Raw genomic sequence first — 11,818 nt, 5'->3', positions numbered from 1 at the left:
TTAGCGATATAGGGATAGGAAATGAATTTCCAATTTGAGAGCATAATTATATATATTTTGTTTTACAGCCGTCTTAGAGTTGACCAATCTGCTTGACAAGAGGCATGAGTGTACCGTACCGTTTCGAGCGTATGGAATAGATCGCTTGACCTATTTGGTTGAGTGTTAGCCGTCAAGTGGCATGTGTGTATTGTTTGAGCATGTGGAATAGATTGCTAACAAATCCTAATTGAACGGGGAATTTGTAATGAAGTCAAAGATAAGATTTGAAGAAAAAAAAGGGCATTTCTGGGTTTAAAATCTATTCTCTCTCCTAAAACTAATAAGTTATTTTCATTTTTTTTTTTGGTTTGGACAGACATGTACTAAAATGTATGAATTAGGGGACACTTGTGATATTTCTGAAACCTCGAGGGAGGCCAATGAAATTATAAAAAATCTCAAGGGTGGTTTCTAAAATTATCCCTAAAAGAAATACCAAGTCAATAGTTGTTTAAACCTGCTTATTCAGCTGTAATATTCTTTTTTTTTTTTTGGTCGACACAAGGGTGTCCGGGTCAATCCTTACGAGACCCGACTAATTTCCTGCGGCCTGAGTCCGGCGCTCCAACCCGACCAAGGCATGATAAGTGCACAGGTGCTCCCTAGAAAACACGAGAAAATGCTCCCAGTAAGTACACAGGTGTCCCCTAGAAAATAAGAGAAAACACGAGAAAATATTTAGTGTGATCCTTTGTACATAAATGTTCCTTAGAAAACACGAGAAAATGCTCCCAGTAATAGCCAAGAAAAAATTGCTCCGAGTGAAGCAGATTTTAAATGTATTATTTAGTTCAACAGAATAAAGAAATTGCTCTTGGACCTTGCAACGTACCTAGACAAGAATAAGTACATAAGCATTTACTTAGTTAAAAACGAGTTATACAGCTTAGCTGTAAGCAGGACGCCGGAGATTAGAGACTTTGGACAGAATCACACAAATGGAAGGGAAGAGAGATTTGCTTACATCTTGAGAAGACTGGCAATCTTAACGTTGTAAAATCAGTAACTATAAAAGTGGTACAAGGCTTAGGAAAGAATACTCGAGCGATAGAATAGAATATAGCCCTGAAGCACCCCTCCACACATGTAAAAACTTTTCATTGCTTAGATAGTAGATATACAAAGTGTATTCCAGTTCTTGGACTGTCGTGTTATTATATTCTGCTTATGCTTCACTCTTTCGAGTCCAATACAACTTTTCCAGAAATAGATTACTCAGAAGTCTACCACACGTTGAAATAAAATGGAGAGGGAGACAACGAGGTGATGCCTCACCATCTCCTTGCCAGAAGGCAAATATACAATTCAAATACGAACAAAGTTCCAGAGAGAGCTGCACGCTTGTACATAATTATGGCAGTTTATAAACATCTGTTTTCTTCCATTGTTGCAGTAGCTTCACATCTTTGACATCACGAAGTCCATCACGTCCACCAAATAATCTAAAATAGGGTTAGAAAAGACATCTGATTTAGTCAGCAAATAGTAGGCAAAATGAGGAGAAACAGAGGACGACAATCATGCAAGGAAAACAGACCAGCATCTTCTTTCTTGAAGCAGAGGGGAGGAGTTATCCTGAACACGTTTCCAAAAAAACCACCTTTCCCAATAAGAACTCCCAGCTCTGAAAGCATCAGGAACTATCAGTCAGAATACATGCAAGATACAGAGTTCGGCGTTCACAAGTCTGTAGATAAGCAGAGAAAAGAGAGGCATTACCTTTCATCTCATCCATTAAATGAGCAGTCTCAACCTTAGCTGGAGTTTTCAACTCGCGATCTTGTACAAGTTCAACTCCAAGCATCAGACCCCTGCCCCTTACATCACCAATGACTACAAAAGTAGGCAGAGTCAGTAACAAAATTTATTGTGAGAAATCAAATCTGAAGTTTTTCCATTGATCTCCCTACTCATTCGCGCGACTTACCTTAGGCTCAACCTGATTTGCATTATTATTATTATTTTTTTTTTGGCCAATCCCGCATGATTAAACCAAACATTTTTCCACATTAATTTCCTACATTTCCAAGAAAACTTACTCTCATGCTTCCCCTTGAGTGATGTAAGACGCTCCTTCAGATATGAACCCACAGTAAAAGCATTTTGCTGAAGCTTTTCCTTCTCTATCACTCTAAGAACAGCAAGGCCACCAGCGGTACACATAGGATTACCTCCAAAGGTATTAAAGTAATTGCGACGAGTCAAGACATTCGCAATTTCTGGAGTTGTAACCACAGCCCCAATTGGAATTCCATTCCCAATGCCCTGAAGCACAAAAGAAGTAAAAGATAAAGCATCCTAGCAAGAAAGACTTAACGCAATAACCAATGTTTTAGGGACAAAACATCTTTGAGAAAAATCATGTCTAAATTTTAAAGAACTCACAAATCCAGCTAGAGATGATAAAGTTGAGACAAGGTCATCACCTCTTATAGCATAGATAGAAGGAGAAAGAGTTTCATTAAACTATCCAAAATTTATAATAGTAATGGAGATATCCATCCGATAAGGATAAAATTCCTAGACATTGACATGTCTAATATACTTTTACCAACAGAATATATGAAACTGGATGTAAGTAGATGTAGTGATGATGACAAAATTTTCATGAAGATGCCTCAGAATTCACGGATGAGGATTCTACCTTTGCCATAGTAACAATATCAGGCACAACACCGTGGCCCTCAAAACCCCAGAAATGGCTTCCAATGCGAGCAAAACCTGACTGAACCTCATCGGCTATACAGAGGCCACCAGCCTTTCTAATGGTGCTATAGACAGCAGGCAAATATCCAGGGGCCAACTCTAGAATTCCACCTACACCCTGTCAAAAGGAACACAACTGACCCTGAGAAAGCCATGCATTCGTTTATCTATGTTTTTAGCTTTCGTAGCCGCATGGTTGAATGATTACCTGTATAGCTTCTGCAATAAAGCCAGCAACACAGCCACAAGTCCCATAGGTAATGAGATCCTCCACATCCTTTGCATATTTAGGTCCATCGGATCCAAAGATTCCTCTGTACTGGTCTGGGTTTAGGGCATGGTGTACTCCTGTCTGTTGACCCATCATGCCATAAAAGAATAAGAAAGCCAAACAAAACACAGAATCACAAAAAAACTTACACGAGAAAAATCACCACTATAAACGTTTCTTCACAAGTTAGAAGACAAATACATATGACCTTCATACTTCATATCACACATAAAACATAAAGGCCTGCACATAAAAAAAAAAAAAAAAAAACAAACTAGATATGTCACTGGCTTACTACTAAAATAACCAAAGAACATTTCTCAGCTCTTGACCAGTTCAAGTTATGCGAAATCTAGCATCTAAAACCACCTGGTCCTCTACTAAGTGCCTAGCCGACTGCCATAACTGTAGCAAATGCCAGAAAGCATCATATCAGTACTTTCACTAGGCATTAATCTGCATGTAGCATGCCAAAAATGTGATCTTTTTGTCATCACAACATCATGAGACAGAAACAGGCAAAAGATCTTCTTAGAACATTTTTAATGTACAGACCATGTTCTCGACAATCTCATTTCTGAGATTACAAAGCATAAAGCTAGTGTTACTGTTCCCCAGTTTTCTCGTACATAGAGAAAATAGGAAAGAATAATACGTATTTCACGTTGCGATAGCTTCAAGTACCTGCATAACATTGAATTTATAGTTGCTCTGAGCAGTAGCTCCCATTGTTCCAGCAGCATTTCCATGATAAGAGTTCCTCAGAGAAATGATATCGTGGTAACCCGTGTACAGACGTGCCAACAGCATTGCCAACTCATTCGCCTCTGTCCCAGAATTTGTAAAGAAAACAACCTACACAAAAACTTCCAAATTCAATCATCGGATAATCCCAACCAAGAATTAGAAGAGATTAAAAAAAGGTAATGTCACCGAACGAAGACGAGAGTTAAAACACCAGAAATTTAAAAAGAAAAAAAAAGACCTTGAGATCGCCGGGGAGTTTAGATGCAAGAGCTTCAGCAAAATCAGCAATGGCATGATTGAGATATAAAACGGTGGAATGCTGCAATCGCTTAGTCTGATTAACAATTGCATCCACCACATCAGGGTGACAGTGCCCACAACACACAGTTGCTATCCCGCCAAACGCATCCAAATATCTACGACCCTTTTCGTCGAATAAGTATTGCATTTTCCCATCTACCAAATTCAACTGCCCCAAGCCCACCAAAGACAACATGAAAAAAAAAAGGAAAAGAAAAAAAGACCTAAACTTGGTATCATAAAAAGGGAAAAGAAATGCAGAAACGGAGGTAGAATGAATAAATGATCCTTACAGGTTTTTTGTAGAAATGGCAGATGGCAGGGCTGAGATATTGCTGGCGTTTCCGGAGGATTTCTTCGGTGGAGGGGCCGGAATAGGGAGGTGGGGTGTAGTCGAAGGGGGGCATTTGGGAAACAAATGCGTCATTTTCTTGGATGGACGTACTGGAATGGGACTGCTGCGATAGCGTGGACAGAGATTGACGGCATAAGATGATCGGCTTTCTTCTTGATAACACCGCCTTGGGTTTGATGATTCGCTGCATTTTTTCAGGGAAACAATAATGAGACCGGGGGATGTAGCACTGAAGAGGAAAAGATATTGGCTATCTTGTTTTGGCAAGACACTGAAAGGTGGGGTGGGCAGAAATGCCAGAGGCTGATACAGAATTTGAGTATTTAATACTCCCTGTGCGGGAGATTCAATCAGAAAATACTCGGGTGTGACTTGATAGCGTCATCGGTATTTGTTTGTTTGCGGCTGCTGAGTTGGCCCTTGTCATGTTCTTCGGAATGTACCCGAACACCTGCTTTACATGTGTCATCACATATTCAATACCCGAATACCTGCTTTTCATTCAGCCAAAAAAAAAAATGGTTTTTTGGGATTGATGTGATTTTCTTTTGGATTTTTCAAAAAATGTACTTTTCATCCCCATGTTGACGGTTTGACCAATTTGGTCCCAATTGTTTCAAGAGAAATACATTTCATCCCTTTACTCACTGGTCAATAAGGGACAATCGATGTTTAATCACTCAATTTAGCAGAAATTGATATTTGATCATTTAATTTTGAAGAAATAAAACGCATGAAGGGCACACATCATTAATAAGAAGACATAGGAGAGACAACATACATTAGAACTGACCCATGTTCACCTTTCCTATGATTTTTTTTTTTTTTACACCAACCATTCATCACAACTATCCACATTATTTTCAAAGTTTGATGAATTTTCAAAATACCAGCTTACCATGCTAATTTTTTTTCTTTTTTATTCCAAATTAGTTTTCTTTTTTCAAAATTTTGTTTTAATCCAAAATAGAAAATTTATCTAACAAAAAAATTTTGGATTCCCACTCTATAATATAGTACAAAATTGAAGGAACTATATAAATTTTTATATAATTAGTTTCATGTACTTTCCAATTTAAGAAATTAAGAAAATAATTATATTGTATTTTCTGATAATGAGAAATTCAAAGTCAATTTTCATTTGTTTACAATCACACATTCACAAGCTAGCTATGTGGACATTTTTTGTTCTTTTTTCCTGTATTAGATTTTAGCTTATTAGGATCTTTTCTTTGCATTTTTAGGATTTCTAGCTATGTGGACATTCACAAGCTTTCTTTTTTTTTTTTTTCTCTCTGCAAAAATAATCAATTGTTAATGTATTCTCTAATAAATATACTCCTCTCATGTGAAACTTTATCACCAATAATTAGAGTGGTGAAAATTAAATCAGAGGTTAAAATTCATTAAAAAATAAATTAAAATTTTAAAAATAAAAAACTCATCGTAGTAGAAAGGTATTTTTTGTTTCTTAGGAGGTCAAGTGACACAAAATCTGGTTGAAGCTTCTGGGTCTCTCGTTATGAGAGAAAAGTTCTCTCTGTCCTAGAGAGAGAAAGTCCCCCGCAGTGGGTGGTTTTTTGTTTAGGAAAGTTCATTGTTAGCTAGGTTTAGGCGCCAAATTTAAAAACTTCCTATTCACGGAAACTTACCGACCTCTTCCATTGCTACTGATTCTTTAGTAGATTTTCTGTTTGTGTTAGATATTTTCGTCCTAGCTTGATCTTTTGCGATTGGTTGTTGATCAGCCACATCCAATCGATCCGTTTTTGGCTAACGATCCTCTGTTTCTTTTTGTCTTCTTCTTTTTCTAATCCAGTCTGTCTTCTCTGTCCGTGACAGTATCAGCTGGTGCGGGGAGCTTAAAAGGAGGCATCGAAGGACTCGGATTGGCTCTGGTTTTGTGCTGGACTGGTAGCTTCTGAAATCATCTGTGTTTTGGTCTGTGGAAGGTGTAATGGACGGCATAGAGGAGGTTTTAAGAAAATTCAAATTATCAGAGGAAGAGAGGGAGGGAGTCAGTTTGGAGGATGAGGAGGTGGCGCAAGGAGTCAGGGAGTGTAAATTGAGCTTGATAGGGAAAGTATGGGGGGATAAAGTTGCTAATATTGGAGGAATTAGAAGTTTTGTGGGGGTTATGTGGTCGCAGGTGAGGAATCTGAGAGTGGTGGAGATTGGACGCAACTTGTTCCAGTTTCTATTTGAGAAGGAAAAGGAGATGGATATGGTTCTGAATAAGAGGCCGTGGATCTATGACGGTCAACCTCTGATTCTACTGAAGTGGAGAGCTGGTTTGGAGGAGGATGGAGAGGTGTTGAGCAAAACGTTGATATGGATTCAGCTCTGGAATGTTCCAATTCATTGGATCACTAAGGAGGTTGGTAGGAAGATTGGAGGCATTTTTGCAAGGGTAGAGGATGTGATTATTCCTCAGGGTGGAGGGAAAGAAGGTAAGCATCTAAAAATCCTTGCTGAGATAGATCTTACTGCTCCTTTGCCAAGGGGAATTATGGTTAAAAGTAATGGAGTAGTGAAGTGGATAGAATTTAAATATGAAAAATGTCCTGATTTCTGTTTCTGCTGTGGTATAGTTGGTCATAATGAGAGGAATTGTGGGAGGAAAGGACTGGATGAGGGGGAGGAACCTCAGTTTGGGAATTGGTTGAGAGCTAGCTATCCTAGAAGTCCCAATAGGAGAAACAGATTTGGGAGTGGAAATAGAAGGGATGACAGGGAGGAACCTCAGGCACAGACGATGGGTGAGTATACTGATAAGGACAAAAAGTTGCTGTTAACTTACACAGCAGCATTCCATGAGGGAGAAGGGAGGAAAGTCTCAAGTGAGGGAGAGGGGATCAGGAAGGGGCAGGTGGGGGAAGAGGAGCTTCGGGGTAAGCAGAAGGGTGGGAAGGAAGGGGGAGTTGGAAGGGGGGTGGGTGTGGTCTTGGATGGGCAGCAAGGGAATGGGGGTGATGGTGAGCTGGGAAAAAGGGATATAGGGGGATTAGGGAGTGCAAGAGGGGAGGGGAACCAAACAATGAAGCATGAGGAGGGGCAGGGGGAGAGGGGTGTGGGAGAGGTGGCTGACCTCATGTGGATTGATGGGGTGAGGACTGCGAATGGGGTGCTGGGGGTAGGCAAGGAGAATATAGGGGTCAAGGGGTCAGTGGAGGGAAAAAAGAAGAGGGAAAAGCAGGAGGGAAGAGAGAAAGGAAGGTTTAAGGCAAACAAGACTTGGAAAAGGTTGGTTCTGGAGGTGAGTAAGAGAAGGCCTTTGGGGGAAATCAGTGAGGTAGAGGGGGGGATTGAGAGGGGGAAAAGGAAGATGGGGAATTTGGAGTGGATAGGAGAGGAGGATCAGGATGGGATGGAACATATGAAGAAAGTTAAAATTGATGGAGGAAACTGGGAGGAGATGGAACTAGCTGAGGGGATGGAGCCCACCCTATTAGGGGCTCCAAGTGATAAATGAGGGCTCTGGTGTGGAACTGTCGAGGTGTGGGGAGCCCCTTGACAGTTCCCCAGTTGAGGGAGGTCGTGAGACTCCACTCTCCATCTCTGGTTTTCCTGTCAGAAACAAAAAAGAAAAAAAGCTTTCTCAACAGTGTTAAGCAATGGATAAAGTTCGACAATGTCTTTGTTGTTGATCCAGTAGGATTGGCTGGGGGGTTGGCAGTTCTATGGAATAAGGAGCTGAAGGTGAAGAAGGTGTTGTTTACCAGCTTTACTATAGAGCTGTTAATAGATGACAGTGAGCTAGGTGCTGAGTGGTGGTGTATCTGTACTTATGCAAGTGCAGATGCTAGAGTTAGGAAAGGACAGTGGGAGGTGTTGGCTAGAAGGAGGTGCATTTGGGGGGAGTCCTGGGCAATTATGGGGGATTTGAATGACATCAAATCGAATGATGAAAAATGGGGAGGTAGACAGAGAGCTGATGTGAGCTTTAAAGATTTTAACTCCTTTATTAATGATAATGAATTGGTTGATATTGGATTCGAAGGTGTTCCTTGGACTTGGTGCAACAACTGGAACAGTGAGGGGGAGGTAAAGGAAAGGATTGACAGGATTCTGGGAAGTAAAGGGTGGACAAGAAGTTTTGAAAAGGCTAATTGTAAACACATTGAAACTGAGGCTTCTGACCACTGCATTCTGATGTTGGATACTAAGCCAGAAAGGAGGAAATGGAAGAAGAGGTTCATGTTTGACAGAAGGTGGTTGCAACATAAAGATATTGAGGAGGTGGTTGGGGGTGCTTGGGAAAGGCAACAAAGGGGATCAAGAATGTATGTGGCTCAATTAAAAATCAAAAAGGTCAGAATGGATTTGTTGAGTTGGAGTAAGCAGTGCTGCTGGAACTCAAAGAGCTTGATTAATAAGGTGAAGCAAGAGTTAAAAGAGGTAAAGGAAATTAAAGGAGAGGGTTACAGAATCAAATTAGCTAGTTTGAAAAGGAAATTGGCTGAGGCTTATAAGTTGGAGGAGATATACTGGAGCCAAAAGGCTAGGGTGAAGTGGTTGCAGGAAGGGGACAAAAATACTAACTATTTTCATGCTCAGGTGGCAGGAAGGAGGAGGATGAATAGAATTAGTATGCTCAAAAATAAGAGGGGAGATTGGTGCAGGGATGAGGAGGAAACATGCCAGGAGATAATAGATTATTTCCAGCAAATTTACACAACATAGGAACCTGGGGAGTTATCTGAGATTTTAGAGGGGATTCCACAGACCATCACAGGGGAGATGAACAGGGAGCTTACTAGGAAGGTTACAGAGCAAGAGATCAGTCAAGCAGTGTTTTCGATGCACCCTAATAAGTCTCCTGGACCAGATGGTATGTCACCAATCTTCTTTCAAAAGTTTTGGTCAATTCTAAAATCTGACATTATTCATGCTGTTAACAGCTTCTTTGTTTCTGGTTTCATTCTCAAATCTATTAATGAGACCCTTATTAGTCTTATCCCCAAAGTTGCCTCACCTAGCACTATTGCAGACCTGAGACCTATAAGCCTGTGTAATGTTCTTTACAAGATTATTTCAAAGGTGATTACAAATAGATTTAAACATGTTCTGCGTTACTGCATTAGTCAATCTCAGTCTGCCTTTGTCCCTGGAAGGCAGATTGTAGATAATGTGCTTATAGCTCATGAGTGTATTCATTTTCTTAAGAATAAAAGAACTGGGAGGGATGGTTATATGGCTATCAAGCTGGATATGTCTAAGGCCTATGATAGAGTAGAGTGGAGTTTCTTGGCAAATGTTATGAAGAAAATGGGATTCTGTCCCAAGTGGATTCAGTGGGTAATGCAGTGTGTTACTAGTGTCACATATGCTATAAACTTCAATGGACAAAAAAGAGGTTTTATCAGGCCTACAAGGGGGCTGAGGCAGGGTGATCCTTTGTCACCCTATTTATTCCTGTTATGTGCTGAAGGCTTTTCTTCATTATTGAACCAAGCAGTGTTGCAGGGTAAGCTGGCTGGAATAAAGCTTGCACAGGAGGCTCCTAGGTTGTCTCACCTCTTTTTTGCAGATGACTCTCTGATTTTCTGTAGAGCATCTGTTCTGGAGGCAGGGCAGCTGAGGAATATACTGGAGATATACAGGAAAGCTTCTGGACAGCTGATAAATGTGAAGAAATCATCTTTATTTTTTAGCAGGAATGTGATAGGTAGACATAAGGAGGGAGTAATGAGGGAACTAGAAGGGATGCAGCAGGTTGAACAAAGCAGGTATTTGGGGCTGCCTTTGGTTATTGGGAGATCCAAAAGACAAACGTTTGAATTTGTCAGACAGAAAATTGTAGATAGGTTAAAGGGGTGGAAAGAAAAATTGTTGAGCCAGGCTGGTAGAGAGGTGTTGCTCAAGTCAGTCCTGATGGCATTGCCTATTTATGTGATGTCATGCTGTCTAATACCAAAGGACTTATGCAGGAGGATTAGCTCAGAGATGGCTAAGTTTTGGTGGGGTCAAAGGGATGGGGAGCAGAGAATCCACTGGATGAGCTGGGGAAAATTGGCTGAGGGGAAGGCTGAAGGGGGCTTAGGCTTTAGGGAGCTGCATGAGTTTAACTTGGCATTACTGGCAAAGCAACTCTGGAGGATATTAACCAGGCCAAACCTGCTGATGAGTAAGGTCATGAGGGCAAGATACTTTAGAGGAACTTCAATCTGGACAATGGAGGGCCATGGTACAGATTCTTGGTACTGGAAAAGCCTATTGAGGGCCAGGGAATTGTTGGAGGCTGGGGTAAGGAAACGGGTAGGGGATGGAAAAACAATTGACATCTGGAAGGATAGATGGCTACCAGGTACTGAAGGTGGGAAAGTAAGAACTATAAGAGCTGAGGGAGTGAATGTCCAAAGGGTCAGTGATCTGATACATGATGGCAAGTGGAATAGGGATTTAATTAGACAGGTTTTTGGTGAGAGTGAGGGAAAGGAAATATTGAGGATACCCCTGAGTGTATGTAACATGAAAGACATGATATATTGGAGTAAGTCTAACACGGGGGAGTATACTGTTAAGTCAGGATATCAGTTGGCAAGATGCAATAAAAAGAGGGTGACTGATGTCAGGAGGAATGCTGAATCCAGTTGCAGAAGGGAAAGCTCAGCTCAGGGTTGGAGTTTTCTGTGGGGGTTGAAGTTGAAACAGAAGTTGAAGCATTTCATCTGGAAATGTCTACAAAGCATCCTGCCAGTGAATGCAGTGGTAAAGGCAAGGTGTGCTAAAGGGGATCATCTGTGCAATTGCTGTGGGGAATACTCAGAGACTATTGAACACTTGTTTTTCTTTTGCAGTCATGCCAAGGCTATCTGGGAAGTGGCTCCTGTAAGTTGGGAGGGTCTGGAGAGTTACAGGGATAAATTCTGGCATTGGTGGGAGGAGCTGAGGGATGCAGTGAGTAGGGAGCAGGGAAGGGAACGGATTGCTGTGACAATAAACTTGCTGTGGCAGATTTGGAAGTCAAGGAATGCGAGACAGTTTGAAGCAAAAGGCAGGGATCCTTTGGCTGTGGTTCAGAAAGCTATTGGGGAATGGAGGGAGTATCAGGAGGGGCAAATGGTGGAAGGAAACTCAAGCAGAACTGCAAAGTTAGGGAGGGAAGAGCTGAGTACTTGGAAAGAACCAAAGAAGGCATGGGTGAAGATCAATTCTGATGCAGCAGTGCATCAAAACAAGGAGAGAGCAGGTTGGGGATTGGTGGCAAGGACGTGGCAGAAGGAATTGGTTGGAGCTTGGGCAGTACCAGGCATGAGCTGTTCAACTCCAAAGATGGAGGAAGCACTGGCTTTAAGATCAGCAATGCTGGTGGCTAAACAACAAGGGTGGCGGAGGGTAGAATTTGAGTCTGATTGCAAGAATGTTATTGATAGAGTTACAAATGGGGGGGATGA

The 11,818-nt window shown here is 41.2% G+C and overlaps 1 protein-coding gene across 1 annotated transcript; it reads right to left on the bottom strand.

Moving 5' to 3' along the window:
• Nucleotides 1-1,111: 1,111 nt before the first annotated feature.
• Nucleotides 1,112-4,704, bottom strand: LOC113776674 (alanine--glyoxylate aminotransferase 2 homolog 3, mitochondrial-like). The gene is made up of 9 exons (XM_027321737.1): nucleotides 4,360-4,704; nucleotides 4,005-4,235; nucleotides 3,704-3,874; nucleotides 2,957-3,100; nucleotides 2,687-2,866; nucleotides 2,082-2,307; nucleotides 1,762-1,875; nucleotides 1,580-1,666; nucleotides 1,112-1,484 (listed from the first exon to the last, which is right to left on the bottom strand). The coding sequence occupies exons 1-9, from the start codon at nucleotides 4,609-4,611 to the stop codon at nucleotides 1,441-1,443; spliced, it is 1,449 nt and encodes a 482-aa protein (XP_027177538.1). The 5' UTR covers nucleotides 4,612-4,704; the 3' UTR covers nucleotides 1,112-1,440.
• Nucleotides 4,705-11,818: the final 7,114 nt, after the last annotated feature.

The sequence above is a fragment of the Coffea eugenioides genome, chromosome 1, assembly GCF_003713205.1.
Source record: "Coffea eugenioides isolate CCC68of chromosome 1, Ceug_1.0, whole genome shotgun sequence".
Classification (NCBI taxonomy): domain Eukaryota; kingdom Viridiplantae; phylum Streptophyta; class Magnoliopsida; order Gentianales; family Rubiaceae; genus Coffea; species Coffea eugenioides.
The sequence above is the reverse complement of the archived record's forward strand: the minus strand, read 5'-3'. Positions and strand labels throughout refer to the sequence as shown.